This window comes from Doryrhamphus excisus, chromosome 16 (assembly GCF_030265055.1).
Source record: "Doryrhamphus excisus isolate RoL2022-K1 chromosome 16, RoL_Dexc_1.0, whole genome shotgun sequence".
In the NCBI taxonomy this organism is placed as follows: Eukaryota; Metazoa; Chordata; class Actinopteri; order Syngnathiformes; family Syngnathidae; genus Doryrhamphus; species Doryrhamphus excisus.
The window spans coordinates 2,174,582-2,196,947 of NC_080481.1; the positions used below are offsets into that span (position 1 = coordinate 2,174,582).

General features: G+C 40.0%; 1 protein-coding gene across 6 annotated transcripts in view; it reads left to right on the forward strand.

Moving 5' to 3' along the window:
- agap2 (ArfGAP with GTPase domain, ankyrin repeat and PH domain 2) overlaps nucleotides 1-21,663 on the forward strand; it is a 30,205-nt gene extending 8,542 nt beyond the window's left edge. For 3 of the 6 annotated variants that reach the window (XM_058052088.1, XM_058052083.1, XM_058052084.1), the window contains 18 exons: nucleotides 8,167-8,225; nucleotides 9,550-9,637; nucleotides 9,742-9,827; nucleotides 9,930-10,065; nucleotides 11,406-11,540; nucleotides 11,617-11,735; nucleotides 11,919-12,065; nucleotides 12,189-12,263; nucleotides 13,386-13,490; nucleotides 13,616-13,790; nucleotides 13,925-14,050; nucleotides 14,458-14,592; nucleotides 15,472-15,531; nucleotides 15,789-15,940; nucleotides 17,505-17,595; nucleotides 17,689-17,911; nucleotides 18,915-19,182; nucleotides 21,004-21,663. In XM_058052088.1, coding sequence (XP_057908071.1) covers nucleotides 8,167-8,225; nucleotides 9,550-9,637; nucleotides 9,742-9,827; nucleotides 9,930-10,065; nucleotides 11,406-11,540; nucleotides 11,617-11,735; nucleotides 11,919-12,065; nucleotides 12,189-12,263; nucleotides 13,386-13,490; nucleotides 13,616-13,790; nucleotides 13,925-14,050; nucleotides 14,458-14,592; nucleotides 15,472-15,531; nucleotides 15,789-15,940; nucleotides 17,505-17,595; nucleotides 17,689-17,911; nucleotides 18,915-19,182; nucleotides 21,004-21,207 — 2,384 coding nt within the window. In that variant the 3' untranslated portion in view covers nucleotides 21,208-21,663. The remainder of the gene's footprint in view (nucleotides 1-8,166; nucleotides 8,226-9,549; nucleotides 9,638-9,741; nucleotides 9,828-9,929; nucleotides 10,066-11,405; nucleotides 11,541-11,616; nucleotides 11,736-11,918; nucleotides 12,066-12,188; nucleotides 12,264-13,385; nucleotides 13,491-13,615; nucleotides 13,791-13,924; nucleotides 14,051-14,457; nucleotides 14,593-15,471; nucleotides 15,532-15,788; nucleotides 15,941-17,504; nucleotides 17,596-17,688; nucleotides 17,912-18,914; nucleotides 19,183-21,003) is intronic. The other 3 variants (XM_058052089.1, XM_058052085.1, XM_058052086.1) reach the window with 2 other exon arrangements.
- Nucleotides 21,664-22,366: the final 703 nt, after the last annotated feature.

The following is a 22,366-nucleotide window of genomic DNA, read 5'->3' on the forward strand; positions in this document are numbered from 1 at the left end:
TTTTTCAGATTAAAATGAACAAAGCATTATTAGAGCCCTGTAGACATGACAAAACACGACTATAGTCACATTTATACTCTTTTTATTTACAACATATTGCGCAACTGCAGGGTCTTGAGACACATGCTAACTCGCAAACTAGAGAGCTAGCGACCTAAACGGTAGCCTTCAAGTTATTTCCTTTCAACTTAAATAGCCAAAAACTTACCACTTCCACACGGATAGGGAGGATAACTATTAACAGTTATTTAACCTTTAACATGAACATGAATCAAACGTAATAATTTTTTCTGGGTACATGATACCATACAGCATTCGTATCAAACTTGCGCGGGCCGCACTAACGTTAAACTTTCATATCAAGGCGGGGGCCTCAAATTAGTGTCATGCCGGCCACATTTGGCCCGTGGGCCGCATGTTTGAGACCCCTGCCCGACACTTTTTCAGTACTTTGGTTCCGGTTTTCCACACCAAAATATCTGATAAAACATTCCACTGTTCTCAAATGTCTTAATTTTTATTTTTCTATACATAAAATAAGATAAAAATAAAAAATAAACAAATTAAGAATAAAGACAATAAATCAATCAATCAGTAATAAATAAGTAATATAATAATAAAACAGCAAATAAGAAACCACATACAGGTGGTAGAGAAATTATTTTTTTCATATTCAAATGTACAGTATTAACAGTTATTTAACCTTTAACATGAACATTAATGAAACGCAATAATTTTACCCAATTAGCAAGTTAGCATCGTACTCGGCGTCGTAACTTTAACAACATGTTTGATGAGATGCTTTATCTTGACGTGTATTTTCCCTTTTATTCCAAATAATTTCCTGCGTTTATTTGTACCCAGCGTCATAAACCTTTAGCTTCATTGCTAATCCAAAGCAAAATAGGGCGGGGTAACAGAGGTAGGGTAACAGTATGGGCGGGGCAAAATCACGTTAATTGTGTCCGGTGTGCACACACAGCTTTAAGCTGTCATTTCAACATTAAACTTTGGTATCAAGGTGGGGGGGCCTCAAATTAGCGTCTTGCGCGCCGCATTTGGCCCGCGGGCCGCGATTTTGAGACCCCTTGTCTAGACCCTCCTTTTGTGCAGATTCAACCCTTTACCAGGGTGGGGTTGAGGCATGCAGATGAATGCCTACATTGAATCGCTTTATCACCCTATAATGGTGTCCCCCGAAAAACATGCTCTTGTAGAAACGTTCAAATTGAAAGCGATGACAGATGAACTTCTTCCATGTGAGACCGTACGATACAATAGTCTTGGACAGTCTTAATCTAATTCCCTTCAGCGCTCAGGCTGATTTTACGCCGCTGGAGGGATAATCTGCACATTCGCTCACACACACACATCGCCATCGTTCCCAGCATGGCTTTAAATCGTATAATGAATCCGTGTGTGGGGGGGGGACGCTGGTGGCACAGATGGGTCATGGTGCCGGGGGGCGATTTTTTTTTAGCTTGTAAAGCTGAAATGTTTGGAAGGGGCAGGATGCAATATGCCCGTCAAAAAGAGAAAATCTCTAATTCCACCCACGGCATATCACTGTGTCAGATGCATATATCAATTAAAACGTGTTTTTGCAGTGGAATTGAACATTTTTGTAATTGGCTGGAACTGTATGTGTGTGTTTTATCTATTCGTTTCACTCATTGTGTATTCATGTTACTGAAGCACATCGTAGATTCACTTCACTCAGAGTAGCACCGCCGACTACACACACACACACACACACACACATACATACGCACCCATAGCAGGAGGAAGTGTTGCCTTGGCAACCGGCAGGCCTACTGCTGCTGCTGCTACAGAGGCAGAGCCTGATGAAACAGAAGGGTGGAGGAGGAGAACGTGTTGGTCTGTGTGACAGCTTTGACATTAAATTCCCCACCAAAAAAAAACAAAAAAAAAACAATGAAATGATGGGATTGATGTTTTTTTTAAAACTCTACTGGAGGATATGTGCGGGTTTAAGTGCATCCAACGCGACTGCTCGGAGTAGCGAGCGTGGATAATTGGCTTTCTGTGGAAATCTGGGTGGCGCAGCAGCTGAAGGTTCACAATGTCTGATCAGTTTTGGCTCTGGAAGAGAGACAAAGAAAGTCCGTGAATGTGTTTACTGGCGTCTGAGGCACATTATCAGTAGGACTGTGTCTACTTGTGGCCGCCGATACGGCTCAGCTGGGAGGAGTACACACACAAATCTGTAATTTTATGTAAACCAGGGGTGGGCAAACTACGGCCCGGGGGCCACATGCGGCCCACCAAACGTTTGAATCCGGCCCGCCAATTGCTTTTTAGTATTTCAACTTTTAACATACCAGCTGGCAACATGACTTTCAAGTCGGATGTCTTATTCAGTAAAAAAAATAAATAAATCGTAGTTTGATGTATCTGATGTTTAAAAAGTGCTCCTGAAAAAAGGAGAAATGAAAACATATAGCTGATAGTATGACAATTAAAATTAGACAAATAAATCAAGGCGTAAAATTATAAGCTTAAAAATTATTAAAAATTATTAAAAATTATTAAAAATTATTAAAAATTATTAATTTTTTTTAAAAAAAGTATTAAAAATTATTAAAAAATTATTAAAAAATTATTAAAAAATTATAAAAAAAAATTATTAAAAAATTATAAAAAAATTATAAAAAAATTATTAAAAATTATTAAAATTATAAGCATAAAATCATGTGTGTTAAATATATGTTCTGGCCCCCTGCACAATTTTGTTAACTCAATGCGGCCCATGAGTCAAAAAGTTTGCCCACCCCTGATGTAAACACTTAAGGCGGCATAGTACTATGTAGTAGTTCTATGCTTTTGGAACGGCTGTTGCATATTCTGTTCATGTACTGAAGTATTCTCCTTCCATGTATATAATTAGCTTTATTGAATACTGTGTTGGTCGAGTGGTTAGCGCGCAGACCTCACAGCTAGGAGACCAGGGTTCAATTCCACCCTCGGCCATCTCTGTGTGGAGTTTGCATGTTCTCCCCGTGCATGCGTGGGTTTTCTCCGGGTACTCCGGTTTCCTCCCACATTCCAAAAACATGCTAGGTTAATTAGCGACTCCAAATTGTCCATAGGTATGAATGTGAGTGTGAATGGTTGTTTGTCTATATGTGCCCTGTGATTGTCTGGACCCCGCCTCTCGCCCGAAGACAGCTGGGATAGGCTCCAGCACCCCCTCTACCCTTGTAGAAATGAATGAGTATGGCATAGCATCATGTTTTTGAATGCATCTTCTGAATGCCTTATATTTGTATTTTACTTAATTTAGCCATCTGCATGCTTGGGACAGCTGGGATAGGCTCCAGCATACCTGCGACCCTCGTGAGGATAAGCGGTAGAAAATGGATGGACGAATTGTCCATCTATATAAATGGGAGTGTGAATGGTTGTTTGTCTATATGTGCCCTGTGATTGGCTGGACCGCGCCTCTCGCCCGAAGACAGCTGGGATAGGCTCCAGCACCCCCTCTACCCTCGTAGAAATGAATGAGTATGGCATAGCATCACGTTTTTGAATGCATCTTCTGAATGCCTTATATTTGTATTTGATTTAATTTAGCCATCTGCATGCTTGGGACAGCTGGGATAGGCTCCAGCATACCCATGACCCTCGTGAGGATAAGCGGTAGAAAATGGATGGATGAATTGTCCATCTATATAAATGGGAGTGTGAATGGTTGTTTGTCTATATGTGTCCTGTGATTGACTGTACCCCGCCTCTCGCCTGAAGACAGCTGGGATAGGCTCCAGCACCCCCGCGACAATCGTAGAAAATAAATAAATGAGTATGGCATAGCATCACGTTTTTGAATGCATCTTCTGAATGCCTTATATTTGTATTTGATTTAATTTAGCCATCTGCATGCTTGGGACAGCTGGGATAGGCTCCAGCATACCCGTGACCCTCGTGAGGATAAGCGGTAGAAAATGGATGGACAAATTGTCTATCTATATAAATGGGAGTGTGAATGGTTGTTTGTCTATATGTGCCCTGTGATTGGCTGGACCCCGCCTCTCGCCTGAAGACAGCTGGTATAGGCTCCAGCACCCCCTCTACCCTCGTAGAAATGAATGAGTATGGCATAGCATCACGTTTTTGAATGCATCTTCTGAATGCCTTATATTTGTATTTGATTTAATTTAGCCATCTGCATGCTTGGGACAGCTGGGATAGGCTCCAGCATACCCGTGACCCTCGTGAGGATAAGCGGTAGAAAATGGATGGATGAATTGTCCATCTATATAAATGGGAGTGTGAATGGTTGTTTGTCTAAATGTGCCCTGTGATTGGCTGTACCCCGCCTCTCGCCTGAAGACAGCTGGGATAGGCTCCAGCACCCCCTGCGACCCTCAGTGAAAATAAATAAATGAGTATGGCATAGCATCACGTTTTTGAATGCATCTTCTGAATGCCTTATATTTGTATTTTACTTAATTTAGCCATCTGCATGCTTAGGACAGCTGGGATAGGCTCCAGCATACCCGTGACCCTCGTGAGGAAAAGCAGTAGAAAATGAATGAATGAATGAGTATGGCATGGCATCACGTTTTTGAATGCATCTTCTGAATGCCTTATATTTGTTCATTCATTCATTCATTCATTTTCTACCGCTTTTTCCTCACGAGGGTCGCGGGGGGTGCTGGAGCCTATCCCAGCTGTCTTCGGGCGAGAGGCGGGGTACAGCCAATCACAGGGCACATATAGACAAACAACCATTCACACTCACATTCATGGACTGGTCGCCAGCCAATCACAAGGCACATATAGACAAACAACCATTCACACTCACATTCATACCTATGGACAATTTGGAGTGGCCAATTAACCTAGCATGTTTTTGGAATGTGGGAGGAAACCGGAGTACCCGGAGAAAACCCACGCATGCACGGGGAGAACATGCAAACTCCACACAGAGATGGCCGAGGGCGGGGACCGAACCCTGGTCTCCTAGCTGTGAGGTCTGCGCACTAACCACCAGACCGCCGTGCCGCCCCCTTATATTTGTATTTTACTTAATTTAGCCATCTGCATGCTTGGGACAGCTGGGATAGGCTCCGGCATATCCGTGACCCTGGTGAGGATAAGCGGTAGAAAATGGATGGACTGAGGTTAATTGGCGACTATTAATTGTCCATATATATAAATGGGAGTGTGAATGGTTGTTTGTCTATATGTGCCCTGTGATTGGCTGGCAACCATAAATGGTTGTCTATCTCAGGCTTGTGATGATAGACAGGTGATCAGTCCAGATTATACCCCACCTCTCACCTAAGTCAGCTACAGTCCTAATCAAATCGATTTAAGGCGTGTCAGCACATGAATTTCATTCCTTTGTTTATTAAATGTATTGGTCAAAGATGCACCCGTACATTTTTTTAGACTATTTTTTAAAAAAATATATTTCTAAAGATCACGTATCGTCCTTGGCAACACTGTCTCGGTCATTGTTGGGTTCATTCTCTTTGACGCATGTCGGAAATATGCAGCGCTCCGGTAGCCTTTGCCATGTGAAACCAGTTCCGTAACCGGCTCAACTGAAAACATTCCTTCTTCGGAAGTATGATATGTTTTTATAGCTTACATTTGTCAACGCATCCGGTTGTTCACGCCTGAGGACGCAATTTCATATTCTCATGTCGCGCAAACACTCTCTGCATGCTATTAGCGTGGCGACCAGCTGTGTTCATGTCAGCAGGGACAACTTATCCATGCTAACATGTTTCATAATCACTTTTGTACATGAAAGTGTTTTTTTTTTATAATGGAGCAGTCAAATCTCCAATTTCATGTTTTCTATAGATAGTAGATACTAAAAGTTCAACAATTATACAAATCAGGGAAGATTTGGGGTGCTCCGATCAATCGGCCACGGATCGGTATCGGCTGATATCAGTGAAAAAGGACGGTATCGACATCGATCCACTTCACAGATCAGCTACCCCCGCCCGCTGCGGCATCCAGAACAAGCATGTCTAACATGTGTGGGACTGTCTCAAAAAGCTTTAGCATTTTGGGGCCCAACACTTGGTGGCCCCACGTGTTGAGTTTGAGGTTCGCGATGTGATCATCCGTTAAAGGATTAAAATGTGGGCAAAATCTGGAGATAAGTACCACCTGAGTAAGGATTTGGGAGCACTTTTAGTGCAGGAGGAACTTTGGTTGTGTGCGGGGCTGCTTGGTGACCCCTAATATAGCCAGTAGTACATTTAGTAGTACATTTTAAACGCCTTGGTGTCCTCCCGGTGGAGCTGGAGGAGGTGGCCGGGGGCCGGGAAGTCTGGGCTTCCCTACTGAGACTGCTACCCCCGCGACCCGGACCCGGATAAGCGGAGGAAAATAGATGGAATGGATGGAAATTTAAACATTTACACGACACTACACTCTACGGATTATCCGGATCGGTATCGGCAGCATAAAATCCTGATGGGAACAAATAGCAGGAAGTTTCCATTCCGGGTATTGCATAGTGACATGTTGTGTCACTCTTGAATTTTAATTGTTCCCTGTCTCTTTAACCTGACATCGCCACCATGGTGTTATCCATCCGTCCATCCATTTCCTACCGCTTATCCTCACAAACATGGAATGGGTTTAAAATAACACTTTTGATACGACAGTAAAAATAAAACCTGTGAATAGCGACTGCCTTACCGGTGGTCATAAGCACGTACGACTTGGCCTATTGCATTAATGAATATAACCTTTTGTGTCACGGCAGGGGGTCCACCATGCTGCAGCCACACTGTTTGTAATCCACTTTGCTTCACTCATACTGTGAATGACTGCGTGGCCTTTCAGCAAGAGTCGACAGACTAAGCCCGGGGAGGAATTGTATTTCGTGAATGCATCAAAGCTAGCGCATACTGCACTCTGAGACTGAAAACCGAAAATGAACTCGGATTGCACTCGGTAGTCTCGGTGGAGCTTTGTAATTGTATTTGTGTTTGTCAGCTTCAACAATAAGCAGTGCTCTCTAACCAGAACTAGGCAGTAAATGCCATGGAATGGCCTTTTATACAGAAAACACATACAAATGTAAAAAACAATACACTGTGTGAGTCTAACTGTGTTTTTAGAGGTGTTAACATGCACTTTTTTAGTGCCCATAAGCCAATTTGCTTCATGAAGGCCATTGATGTAACCATTTAAATATGTATTCTTTACATTCATTCATTCATTTTCTACTGCTTATCCTCACAAGGGCTTGACTTGACTTGACTTGACTTTATTTTATTTTATTTATTTGGGTGTCCCGTCCAGCCATTGGGCCAGATAGTATTGTTGATCAAATTGCCCTTACATGCTAAACATTGACTTGACTTTTATTTTATTTTATTTTATTTTATTTTATTTTATTTTATTTTATTTTATTTTATTTTATTTTATTTTATTTTATTTTATTTTATTTTATTTTATTTTATTTTATTTTATTTTATTTTATTTTCATTCATTCATTCATTTTCTACCGCTTTTCCTCACGAGGGTCGCGGGGGTGCTGGAGCCTATCCCAGCTGTCTTCAGGCGTGAGGCGGGGTACACCCTGGACTGGTGGCCAGCCAATCACAGGGCACATATAGACAAACAACCATTCACACTCACATTCATACCTATGGACAATTTGGAAAAAAAAAAACGGAGTACCCGGAGAAAGAGCGGGGAATCAAACCCAGGTCTCCTCTCCCCCATTGATCACCTCCCAACATGGCTTTTTTGGCATCATTTTTTTACCAACCAACCACATTCTTAAGATCACTTACAAGAGAAGATTTGATTGACAGCCAGGGAGATGTATCATTAGGGTGGTCAGCCATTCATTCATTCATTTCTATGCCGCTTATCACACTCACATTCATACCTATGGACAGTTTGGAGTCGCTAATTAACCTAGCATGTTTTTGGAATGTGGGAGGAAACCGGAGTACCCGGAGAAAACCCACGCATGCACGGGGAGAACATGCAAACTCCACACAGAGATAGCCAAGGGTGGAATTGAACTTGGGTCTCCTAGCTGTGAGGCCTGCGTCCTAACCACTCCAGCACCGTGCAGCTTACTAACTTATTCACATCTAAAAAACCAAAGAAGCACTCGTGGCGCTGCCTCATTGACTGTGTCTGTCTTTCTCTCCGCAGTAAACATTGCCAACAGTCAGGAGTGGAGCCTGAGCAGATCCATCCCTGAGCTGAGACTAGTAAGACTCCCGCCCACCTGAAACACAAACCTGCATGCATTCAATATATTCAAATTATAATATAAATTATTTAAATAATATAATATAAATACAAACCACTCTTTTCCTCACAATCATGACAATAAATAATTATGTTACATATTTTATGGTTTCAATTCAGATCAAGCGTAGAACAAATGCCTATAGAAACTAACAAGCTTGCCCCGACCTTCCCACCTTCATAAAACAATTCAAAACCCACCATGTTTAAATCCGTTTTTAAGGTCTAACTTTTTATACCTGACTGCTGTGCCCCGCCCTGTTTTTAGCTTTGTTTTTAGCTTTGAATAAATGTATGGATATTGGATTTTAATGCATCTTTTACTCTATTTTTTTTCTTTTTGTCTTCACTGTAAAGCGTCTTTGAGTACTCTGAAAAGCGCTATACAAATAAAATGTATAATAATAATAATAATAATAATAATAATAATAATAATAATAATAATAATAATAATAATAATAATAATAATAATAATAATAATAATAATAATAATAATAATAATAATAATAATGTATTATAATTAGATTTTTTTATTATTATTTATTTAATTATTAATTATGTATTATTTAATTAATTTATTATAATTAGAATATCCCTGCCTCTCGCCCAAAGACAGCTGGGATAGGCTCCAGCACCCCCGCGACCCTCGTGAGGAAAGCGGTAGAAAATGAATGAATGAATGAATAATTATAATATTATAATTAAAATAATAATAATAATAATAATAATAATAATAATAATAATAATAATAATAATAATAATAATAATAATAATAATAATAATAATAGTATATTATTATATAATATTATAATTATATATTATATAAAAATAATAATTATTATCATTATTATCATATAATAATAGTATATTATTATATAATATTATAATTATATATTATATAATAATAATTATTATCATTCTTATCATTCTTATCATTCTTATCATTCTTATCATTATTATCATTATTATCATTATTATCATTATTATCATTATTATCATTATTATCATTATTATCATTATTATCATTATAAATTACATTCAAGACAATGGACTCATAGTTGGGTTGGATGCAATCCGCGTATCGGCTTCAACCAACAACAGAAAAGACGAAATCTGCACACACAAAAAAAGATAGCCTTTAAGTTCATGAATTGGAATACTACTCCATCTGGAATGTACAGTACGTGACTGTGTACAGTATTTGCATGTTGGAAGCAAAACAATCAAAACAAGAATTCCAGTCAGTGATTATGATTGTGTTGAATTGTCTCCTTCTTTGTGCAGGGCATTCTGGGAAACCTTAAAAGTGGCAAGTCAGCCCTGGTGACCAAATACATCACAGGAAGTTATGTTTCCATTGAGAAGCCTGAAGGTCAGAGAATGATTTTGTGGTCTTAATGTCTCGGAGTAAAGCTAATGAATGATTGCAGCGTGGAAAGTGCTAATTAATAGCATGTCTGTCATTGTTCTTGTCAGGTGGAAGGTATAAAAAGGAAGTGCTGGTGGACGGACAGAGTTATTTATTACTGATCCGAGAGGAGGCCGGGCCACCTGATGCACAGGTGTGTGTGTTTGTGTGTGAAAAGGATGCACACTGATATATGCATGGCTCGTGATAGCTCCTATATTGATGATCTGCCTCCTCCTTGTTCTTCCTCCTGTAGTTCAGCAGCTGGGTGGATGCGGTCATTCTGGTATTCAGTCTGGAAAATGAAGGCAGCTTCCAGGAGCTCTACCAGCTGTACAGCCAGCTCGACTCGCAGCGCACAGATGTTCCTATCATCGTCGTTGGCACTCAAGGTCAGAGGATGAGTTCTCGTCGTAAAAATATTTACACGTACCGGTCTAACATGGTTATCGTGTTCAGTCTATTGGTGCTAGATCGCCTTAGCGTGAAGGGTATTTTTATTCATGAATGTTTCCTGACGGACCGGTGAATCCTTGAACTGTTGCTGATCTGGTGATCTGGACTGGTGGCCAGCCAATCACAGGGCACATATAGACAAACAACCATTCACACTCACATTCATACCTATGGACAATTTGGGGTCGCTAATTAACCTAGCATGTTTTTGGAATGTGGGAGGAAACCGGAGTACCCGGAGAAAACCCACGCATGCACGGGGAGAACATGCAAACTCCACACAAAGATGGCCGAGAGTGGAATTGAACTCGGGTTTTCTAGCTGTGAGGCCTGCGTGCTAACCACTAGGTCGCCGTGCAGCCTGGGGATCATCCATTCATTCATTCATTAATTTTCTACCGCTTGTCTTCACGAGGGTCACGGGGGATGCTGGAGCCTACCCCAGCTGTTTTTGAGAGGCGGGGTACACTGGACTGTTCGCCAGCCAATCACAAGGCACATATAGACAAACAACCATTCACACTCACATTCATGCCTATGGACAATTTGGAGTCGCTAATTAACCTAGCATGTTTTTGGAATGTGGGAGGAAACTGGAGTACCCGGAGAAAACCCACGCATGCACAGGGAGAACATGCAAACTCCACACAGAGATGGCCAAGGGTGGAATTGAACTCGGGTTTCCTAGCTGTGAGGCCTGCGTGCTAACCACTAGGTCGCCGTGCAGCCTGCAGGATCATCCATTCATTCATTCATTTTCTACCGCTTATCTTCACGAGGGTCGCGGGAGATGCTGGAGTCTATCCCAGCTTTTTTCGGGCGGGTGGCGGGGTACACCCTGCACTGGTGGCCAGCCAATCACAGGGCACATATAGACAAACAACCATTCACACTCACATTCATACCTATGGACAATTTGGAGTGGCTAACTAACCTAGCATGTTTTTGGAATGTGGGAGGAAACCGGAGACCCCAGAAAAAAACCCGGAGGCGGGCTATGGATGGAATAAATGAAAACAGACAGTTTTGGCGGGAAGCTCAAATCCAAGGAAATCCAGCTTGAATAGGTGCAGATTCTGGAAGTTCTAACTTTCTCTCTTGGTTATTGTGTGTAGCTGCTCTATAGAAGGCCACAACTCAATACAAATGGTCGAAAAATGATCCCAATTGTCTCACATTTATGAATGTAGTAGTCCTATATGTACGAAACATTACGTTATTAGCTACATTGCTATGAAAAACATGTTTTTCCCAACGTCAACATCTTCTCATTCAGATAAAATCAGCAGCAGCAACCCACGTGTGATTGAGGATCAAAGAGCCCGACAGTTGTGTATTGACGTGCGTCACTCGCTCTTCTACGAGACCTGCGCCACCTACGGCTTCAACGTTGATAGGGTGTTTGCAGAAGGTGAGAAGAATACTACCGATACGCGGCGGCGGTGGCGACGGCCTGCAATATTTAGTTCCACGATTCTGTTTTCCAGCTGCCCAGAAGATCGTCAACCAAAAGAAGCAGGCGGCGCTTCAGGCATGCAAGTCTCTTCCTAACTCGCCGAGTCACTCTGGAGGTTCCACACCCGGATCGGCCTCGTTCCCTGGCCAGGTAGGACCTTGTGCTTATAGATCTTGGTCAGATCCTGGTGCACACAACATGAGCCATGAGCTGCCGCTACATTCATCCATCAGTCGTCATGTCATTTTCACCGTCTCCATCCTTTCCCTTCATTGTCATCTCCTCTTGTATCCTGACCTCCTGACCTCCTGACCTCCTGACCCCGCCTCTCAGTTCAGTAATGGTCTGAGCGGCGGCTATGCCTGCTCCCTCCCCTCCACCCCCGTGGTCAGTCACAGAGAGCTGAGGGTGGCTCACGGGGAAGGGGGCGGCAGCTCACGTTCCCTGAAGAGCATCCCCCGACGACCTTCCCTCTTCAAGGTCAGTCATGAGCACCCGCCGCCAGGTCACCCGTCTCATCTCTGTCAACATCAACACCCAACTCGGACTCCGTGAGTCCTTCGGCGGTTCTTGTGCTCACTTCAGCTGTTGGGTTTGTTTCAGAACCGAGACTTGGAGAAAAGAGGTGGAGACCCCAAAGGAGACTCGAGCAACACTCGTGGTATTCCAATCAAACAGGTTGGTTTTTCGTTTTAAGTGATATCGTCTCCATTGTTGACTGATGCAGTCCTATTTATAAATAAAATAAAATAAAATAAAATAAAATAAAATAAAATAAAATAAAATAAAATAAAGCATGCAGACTTCACAGCTAGGAGACCAGGGTTCAATTCCACCCTCGGCCATCTCTGTGTGGAGTTTGCATGTTCTCCCCGTGCATGCGTGGGTTTTCTCCGGGTACTCCGGTTTCCTCCCACATTCCAAAAACATGCTAGGTTAATTGGCCACTCCAAATTGTCCATAGGTATGAATGTGAGTGTGAATGGTTGTTTGTCTATATGTGACCTGTGATTGGCTGGCCACCAGTCCAGGGTGTACCCCGCCTCTCGCCCGAAGACAGCTGGGATAGGCTCCAGCACCCCCGCGACCCTCGTGAGGAAAAAGCGGTAGAAAATGAATGAATGAATGAATGAAAATAAAATAAAATAAAATAAAATAAAATAAAATAAAATAAAATAAAATAAAATAAAATAAAATAAAATAAAATAAAATAAAATAAAATAAAATAAAATAAAGTCAATGTTTAGCATGTAAGGGCAATTTGATCAACAATACTATCTGGCCCAATGGCTGGACGGGACACCCAAATAAATAAAATAAAATAAAGTCAAGTCAAGTCAAGTCAAGTCAAGTCAAGTCAAGTCAAGTCAAGTCAAGTCAAGTCAAGTCTAGTCTAGTCTAGTCTAGTCTAGTCTAGTCTAGTCTAGTCTAGTCTAGTCTAGTCTAGTCTAGTCGAGTCGAGTCGAGTCAAATAAAATAGGTTGGTGCCAAATTGTGGTCCCTGGATATGGATGTGGAACATGCAGCATCCACTCATAATGAAGTTGATCACCGTACAAAACTGCTTAGAGCCCCGCAAAGAAAGAGAAGCGTATCTCTACATGCTTTAGCATCATTTATTCCTTCATCTTCAGCGACAACTCTGCCGTCAATGTTATCTCATCAAACAGAAACAGCGCAAAATATCTTCTGTTTGATGGTGGCTTTCTATTAATAGCGTACTGTTGCTGTGGAACCACGCTCTCAACGGAGACATTACCTCGTTTTGTGTGTGGTAACGGTGGTATGTTGTTTCCATAGAGCATCCTTTGGAAGAGAAGTGGAAGCTCTCTGAACAAAGAGTGGAAGAAGAAATATGTCACCCTGTCCAAAAACGGCACAGTGTCCTACCACTCTAGCTCCAGTGTAAGAAGACACCGCCGCACTGATCGATATGTTCCGTACATACATACGACACAATGTTGCATCCGCACACAATCAGGACCTTGGAGAGTTTTGGACACAATTATTTGCAGTTTTTTGTCTTTCAGGACTATATGCAGAACATCCACGGGAAGGAAATCGACCTGCTGCGTGTCACAGTGAAGGTTCCTGGTAAACGTCCTCCCAGAGCCGTCGCACCCGCCGGTCCCTCACCTGTCCCCCCCGCCTCTGGAGTCAACGGGCTGAGTAAGGAACCAGCAGCTTCTGAAAGCTCCAGTACAGGTACTTATACATGATGTAGGTCATAAGTACATGGATTGTATTGTACAGCATTCTGTTGCTTATTGTACTGTTTACTTAAAAATTAAAGTCAAGTTACTTTAATGGGTCTCACCCATATTAAATTTTTTTGGCAGTCCCTCAACTGTGTCCATCCACCCTCTCTGTGATTGATGACCGCTCTGGTGCTTTGTCGCCGCAAGGAGGAGACCGAAGCCTTCAGCGTTGCTCCTCGTCTTTGTCCGCGAAAGCACAAAGTGTCGGTATGAAATAATACTAGAGCCGCTCTAAGGCTGCAAAAGTAAAGTATATGATACTCATGAAGTTACTTTTTTTATTTGTTAGAAACTTCATTTGTGCAGAGCATCAATGCATGTACACAATACACATACACAATATACCGCTTGCAGTCATTAAATACCAAAATTGGATGGAGAAGAAAGCCTGCAAGTACAGTAAATACATGATAAATAGGTCATGGTAAAAAGTAATAAAAATAAATAAATAAAAGCAATAAATGAAAGCAATCCCTGGTGCTGTTAACAACCATATACGTACATACATACTAAATCAGGCATTTATATTCATATAGTATACAAATTACACGATGTGTGTACTAAGCTTTACATGGCTCTCATAAAGATAATGTATCTTTCAACCAAAATGTCAGATGCCCTCGAGGGGGCGTCCAGTCCATTTTCGGGAAAAGATGTCGGCCAGTCCTCTCCCATGACGGACCGCAAGAAGAACAGGAGGAAGAAGAGCATGAATCAAAAAGGAGATGCGGCTGTCGGCCAGGCTGAAGGTAACGTTTATGGATGCATATCTCAATAAATGCACATATATTTAACTAACTCTTTATTTCAATATATATATATTTATTATTATTTATTATTTATTTTATTTTATATATATGTATAAATATATATATATATATATTATATAATTATATCAGTGAAGCTTTTCAACATTAAAAAAATATAATATAAATAATATATATATAATTATATAATATATATAATATATATAATATATAATATTATATATTAATATAATTTATATATTTATATTTATATATTAAGGAGTGTCATTAGTGAAGCTTTTCAACATAAAAAAATATAATCTATATATATATAATTATATTATATATATATATAGTATATAAGATAAGATTAAGACATTGGAAAACATCAACTAATATATTTGCCATTTCACATCAATGGCAAAACATTTGTTCACTTCCTGTATTCTAAATGTAGTCTTTGCTGGTTTACTGTAAAATACAAAAGAAAATGTTTGAATGTGAGTGTGAATGGTTGTTTGTCTATATGTGCCCTGTGATTGGCTGGCAACCAGTCCAGTGTGTACCCCGCCTCTTGCCCGAAGACAGCTGGGATAGGCTCCAGCATCGCATGCGACCCTCGTGAGGATAAGCGGTAGAAAATGAATGAATGAATACTGAAATGTGAAGGTTTTAATATGTTGTCTTCACATGGAAATGTACTAAAAATATCCTTAGACTCATTTTTTTCAACTCTTGTGTGACTTTCTGTCAATACGATACGGCAAAGACCTTTCTCTGATTGTGTTTTCTCTTTCTGATTGTGTCTATTTTTAACACCTCCTCTTGTCTTTCTTTCTTTGACTCTCTCTCTTTCCTCTGTGCTCATCTCTTGCTCTGCAGCCAAACGCAAAATGTGGAAGTTAAAGAGCTTTGGTAGCTTGAGAAACATTAATAAGACAGGTAACATTGGTCGGGTGAGGGAGTGTCTCGTATTTGCATTCGGCACCGCCATCGTCTCGTTCATGACTGACTGACATCTTGTTTCATGCCAGAGTCTGATTTCGTCATTTTGTTTGTGTTTGTGTTGCAATGATTTTGGTTACTTGTCTTCATTTGGATAGATGTGTGTGTTATAGTGCATGAGTATGACGTATAATATCTATAATGGCTATAAATAGCGTGAACCAATAGTTGTCTTTGTTTTTTTTTTCTTTCAGATGAAGAAAATGCAGACTTTATCATTGTGTCGTTTACCGGGCAGACATGGCACTTTGAGGCTCAGAGTCTGGAAGAAAGGGACTCTTGGGTGTTGGCTATTGAGAGTCAAATTTTGGCAAGCCTGCAGTCCTGTGAGAGTGGCCGGAACAAGGTATGCTTGTATACTTTCACTAGATGCGTTAACATTAACGCCCAGTTTGGACTCTTAGGAAAAACAATCAGACTGCACTTTCGGATTAACAAACAAAAAAACAGACTGTGTACATATATGAAGAGCTTGCAACCAAAAGGCGCTAAATCCATTTTGACTGATTTCGAGAAAATCAATGATTTTTAATTACGCACATATCAATCTATTTGGTCATCAAGTCTATATTGCAATTGAAAGAGTTATCAATATAGGTCATAAAAATGCATGCTATAAAAATCCTGCACACACCATGTATTTTATATATTTTTTTAAATTATTTTTTTTTTCGGATTTAGCGCCTTTTGGCTGAAATGATGGATTTCGACAAAAATCATCTCATTCCAAACTCTTTACATTGTATGTTTTTTAGTACAAGTGAAATAATGTTTCTCATGAAAGTTGGAGGTGTCAAGGTAGAGACATGCCTTTTATGGCGTAAAAAAAACTTCCATGTTACAGAATACTGTAAAAACACAATTTGTGTTCTCCTGAATTGCATAACATACCGTAACTATCATACGTGTACTTAATGTACACAAACAAAACAGGATGCGCACTGATACTGGCTTTCTGTATGTGCAGTGCCAATTGTATTCTTCTCTCTGATTGGTCAGATTTTCAATAGATGGGAAACTTGGGCCAATCAGAATAAAGAAAGGGATTTAGCTCCTTTTGGTTGAAATCTGAAATGGAAATAGCGCCTTTTGGTTGAAAGCATGAATTTCATATCACTTTTTTTCATATTTTTTAAAAATGATTTCAAGACCAAAATATGTGATTTGGATACACATGACAGAGGTCTATTAAACTCATGAAAAACATGCAACTTAGTGAAAATTGGATTTAGCGCCTTTTGGTTGCAAGCTCTTCATATTTATACTGTGTATTCTGTATATTTTGTATTTTTCATTCTTTTTTAATAGATGTGTCTGCACCTACCTCACCAAAACAAATTCCGAGTATGTGTTTGATCATACCTGGCAATAAACCTTTTCTGATTCTGATTCTGATTCTGAAACCTTTTCTGATTCTGATTCTGATTCTTTAAAAATACTTAACTTAAACGACTAACAGTGTCTTAAGGTTAATGACGCAACTCATCGATATCATTCAAAATGTCAGCTGTCAAAACAAAACACTATAATGTTAGCTAAATGAACTCAAATACAAAAGACGCATTGAAAGATGTCATGTAGTATTCTACACTAGCCACTAGGTGTCGGTAATGTTACTGTAAAGTTCGGAGAAACACACAAGTACCACACAATTGCAGGTACAATAATTGCTCTGCTGTGAGCTAAAACTCAACTCTGAAGCCACTTCCTGTCCGTCCGCCACACACATTTATAGCCACACACACGAGCACAAGTCTTATATATGTTTTAAATGGCTTATTTATAGTAATTTATGCCTACTATATTGGGTGCTACGAGTGTAAAGGTCACTAATGATCAATTAATTAATCAATTTAGGATGATGAGAAATGATAAGTGTTTTTTTAACCTGAAATATGTACTCCATGTAGGCCCGACGCAGCAGCCAGAGCGAGGCTGTGGCACTGCAGGCAATCCGTAACACCAAAGGCAACAATCTGTGCGTGGACTGCGACGCACCAAGTGAGTTCTTCCCCTCCGCTTTTATTGTGAAGGATGACTCCAACCTCACTCAGTCCATTAGTCCGCTAACGTGCCTCTATCGTCTCCCTGAAGACCCCACCTGGGCCAGCCTGAACCTGGGCGCACTGATCTGTATCGAATGCTCGGGAATCCACAGAAACCTGGGCACTCACCTGTCTCGAGTACGCTCCCTGGACCTGGACGACTGGCCCGGAGAGCTCACGCAAGTCCTGTCTGCCATCGGGAACCACATGGCCAATAGCATCTGGGAGGGTCGCACTCAGGGGCGAGCCAAGCCCACACCCAAAGCTTCACGGTGGGATCTTATCACCTGATATCCATTCTGTAGAACAGCTAAGGACTTTTAAAAGGAACACTAATTTTACCACAGTGTGCCATTGGAAGATATGGATGGATGGATAGATTCCTTCATTTAAATGTCCTTGCCTGGCTCCCGTAATAATAAATAATAATAATGTGGGGAATAAATAGATGACCAAATATAATATCAAATCTGAACAACAATGTACAGTGTAAACAGTAAATTGCACAAACAATTTAAATACATTTTAATAAATTAATATTTAAATTAACAATTAAAGAAATAAATTTTAATAATAATAATAATAATAATAATGTGGAGAATAAATAGATGACATCAAATATGAACAACAATGTACAGCGTAAACAGTAAATTGCCAAACAATTATTTTTTAAATAAATTAATATTTAAATTTACAATGAATAATAATTAATAATTAATAATTTAATAAATAAATTTTAATTATAAATAATAATAATAATGTGGGGAATAAATAGATGGCATCAAATATGAACAACAATGTACAGCGTAAACAGCAAATTGCACAAACAATTTAAATACATTTTAATAAATTAATATTTTAATTAATATTTAATAATAATTAATAATTAAATAAATACATTTGAATAATGAATAATAATAATAATGTGGAGAATACATAGATGACATCAAATATGAACAACAATGTACAGTGTAAACAGTAAATTGCACAAACAATTTAAATAATTTTAATAAATTAATATTTAAATAAATAATAATTTAATAATTTAATAATTTAATAATTTAATAATTTAATAATTTAATAATTTAATAATTTAATAATTTAATAATTTAATAATTTTGAATAAATAATATTTTTTTCTGTTTCTGAAGTGTCTCCCTATAATTCATAAATGCGACAACACTAATCTAAAAATCACAGCAGGAGCCTATGACAAAACGTGTCCATCCTTCTTACAGAGGTTCTTATGTTCCTTCTTGTGTTTTTTCAAAAAAGCGAGGAAAGAGAGTCGTGGATTCGTGCCAAGTATGAACAGCGGGCGTTCGTGCCAGCCTTGCAGTCGGTCCCCGAGATCCCGCTAACAGATGACTGCATGCCCGCATGGCTGCTGTCTGCTGTGACCGAGAGAGACCTGCCCAGGCTCCTGCTCTTGCTGGCCCACAGCACCAAGGAGCTCATCAACGCCCGGTCGGGCACATCTGGCACAGCCCTGCACTCGGCCTGTCAGCTGGGTGATGTCGTCATGACCCAACTGCTCATCTGGGTGGGTTTCCTTGTTTCACTGCTCCTCTCAGCTCTCTTTTGATGGAAAACTATAGAATTAAAACTGGGATATAACAAAGTAGTCAGTGTATAAATTGTATAGCATATACATATATGTAGTATTATATACAATAGTAATTGTATAGCAATGTAAATAGTATACTGTCCCCTGGAAATTAGTCAACACGCTGCTCATTTTTTGTTTCTTTGTATTGAGTCGTGGACTCCTATAGAGCAGCCACACACAATAACCAGCACAGAAAGCTTTCTAGATCTTCCAGAATCTGCACCTATTCCAGCTGAACGTCTTTGGATTTTGTGCTTCCCTCGAAAACGGTCTATTTTAATTTATTCCAACCACTGCCTACCTCCAGGCTGTGGTTGCTCACACTCCCGAGTGCTCACGAGGACTTACGGATAGCTGCCGAACCCAACTTTATAGAAATTGATAAGCAGTATAGGATAGTTGATAAGCATAAGTTGATAAGCATAGTTGATAGTAAATGGTGATTTATCAATGGTAACTTTAGCTTTAGCGTTTTAGCCTTAAGTTTTCTTCAACGTGTAATGTGGTCATTAGACGTTTTTTTTTCGTTCTACGTTCTACCCAAGTTTTTGAAAACGCTGGCAGACCCGCAAATTGTGGTGAGAAATGGCTATTAGCAACTCCTGACTTATAATTTGCACCCATTTCCTTTATGCACACTCTATAATGCTACACAGACAACCGCTTTTGTTCCATTACTTACACAGTAAGTAAACACAGTTCGGACACTGACTCTTCGACACAACCAAGTAATGTTGGAAAGGCGTAAACGGAGAAGCAGAGCTTGGGGGAGGGTCTACAGCGCATTCCCATTTCAGGGAGCACCACACTCTGTGATGTCACAGAGAGCCAGTGGTGAAAAAAACTCTCTGAAATCGAGCGTTCAGAGCCAAAACGTCTTTCAAGGCTCACTTCCAAATGCGCACACCTCATTATCGTTATTTTTCCATGACAACACAGATAAGAAAGAGCGGTGAAGTTCCATTTCTATAGCATAGAGCAGGGGTCGGGAACCTTTTTGGCTAAGAGAGCCATGAAGACCATGAAGATTTTAAAATGTGTATCTGTGAGAGCCATATACATTTTTTTAAACATTGAATGCAATAAAATGTGTGCATTTTTATGTAAGACCAACAGTTTTAGATATCATGGGCTCTAATTACGTAGACCAGGCACACTACCCCACGCCAAGGGGGTGTGGCCAGCACACTTTTGTGAGCAGCGCAGTGTCCAATAATAAATCAAATACTTGCTGCCATTAATGCAACTTCTGCTGCTGCATGGTTTAGCACCGTACTCCGTACACATATTTCATTCTTTTGGCCATCTTTGCCAGAAGGCTTGGTTCTGCAGCTTTAGCTAGGTGACTATTTGACTAAAGGAGGAAAGTTTACATTTACATCTTAATGACCGAGGTACAATACCGCATTACCCAGTAATAATCGAGTTTTGGTGTTTGACCTGGAAAATATCATCAGGAAAGATAGATATGGTCAGCCGTATTGCAGTAGAAAATTGATGGACGGATTAAAAATGCATAAGAAAGTTGTTGATTTTTAATATTATTTTTAACAGTCATTTCTGTGATGGTTTACTTTAAAATGTTAGCAAACATACATTTTTATTGTGGTAAGAAATGCTTGAGAGCCAGATACAGTCATCAAAAGAGCCCTACCTGGCTCCCGAGCCATTGGTTCCCTACCTCTGGCATAGAGGTAGGGCGTCGGCTCAGTTTTGATTGATTGTTCATAACCTGCAACCTTTGTCACCCTGCAGTACGGAATCGACGTGAAAGCCAGAGATAACCAGGGCCAGACGGCTATGATGATGGCAAGAAAAACTGGCAGCAAAGGCTGCATCGATATTTTGCTCCAGCACGGCTGCTCCGAGACCTCTCCTGCCACTGCCACACCGGTGCTCTCCCGTCGCTCCAGCACCGCCAGCTTGGGCCGAACCAGCTCCAGGAAACACGTGTCATAGCGTGGGACAAGGACGCTTACTGTATTTATGTCCTTGTCATCATGACCGCAGGAAGTTACTCTGAAAGCTTCCAAAACAAGACACCTCGGTTGTGGGGGTTGTCGGAGAAAATCCAGTATACAGTAAATTGAAATATAAAATGTGTCTCGGAAGACTGAGCAACATATCAAGCCACTTAAAGCAATATTCGTTCCATTTGTTGATGACAGATATATTGCTGAAGCGTCGTGTTGTTCTCGAACTCATTCCCCAACGACGTGAGTAGAACCTTCGTAGCCGTTCATCTACTTGTCTTTTGGCTTTTCTACACAACAAGTGCAATAAAATGGTGTGAATCGATGAAATGAGAAAGTGACACCTCTGTTGGCGTTGGTTGAAATCGGACCAAAACAGTCTTTTTGTCTTAACGAATAAGACATAATGTAAAGTTACAATAAATCATCATGTGTGTGTGTGCCTGTTGCCTCACTATAAAAGTCTCTTTGGGCCTTTAGAAGATGTTTTCAATCAAAGAGTCAGCCGGGGAGGTCGTTCTCATAAGCCGAGAACATGGCATAGTTAGGATCATGAAATGTTTGTGGATGTTTGTTTCCGGGCAAAGATATGGCGCTTTAATATACTGTAAGTGAACCGATAAGACATTCACAATGATCAATCCCGGAACAAAACACAGTGAAAATATTTTGTCAATGACTTCTTAAAAGGCAGTTTTTTTTAATTAGTTCATTGTCTTTTCATCATTTTTCTTATTCTCTTATGTGTTAGGACAACATACACCAATGAGCAAATGCTGTTATGTCATAAAATGTGGCAGTGTGTCATTTGGGATAACCAAAAATGACTGAAGATTTCATGATTGCTATCCTATTACTGTTGTGTATAAGGTCTGGTACATGAGTTTACTGTGATGAATGGAGCATTGTTATTTTGGACACTTTGTGCGTCGTGCGGATCCCTTGTGAGCTTCAACAAATGGTTAACAGTATTAAATAAACTTTTTTTAATTACCACTTTTTGGGTGATTTTTTTTTCTATATACCACTTTTTGTCATATATCATTTTTGGATAATTAAATCACACTGGTAATGTGACCATGTGTTTTTGTAATAGAGGTCCACCATTTCCTCCTATCCTCAATTAATGACGTTTAATAGTTCAG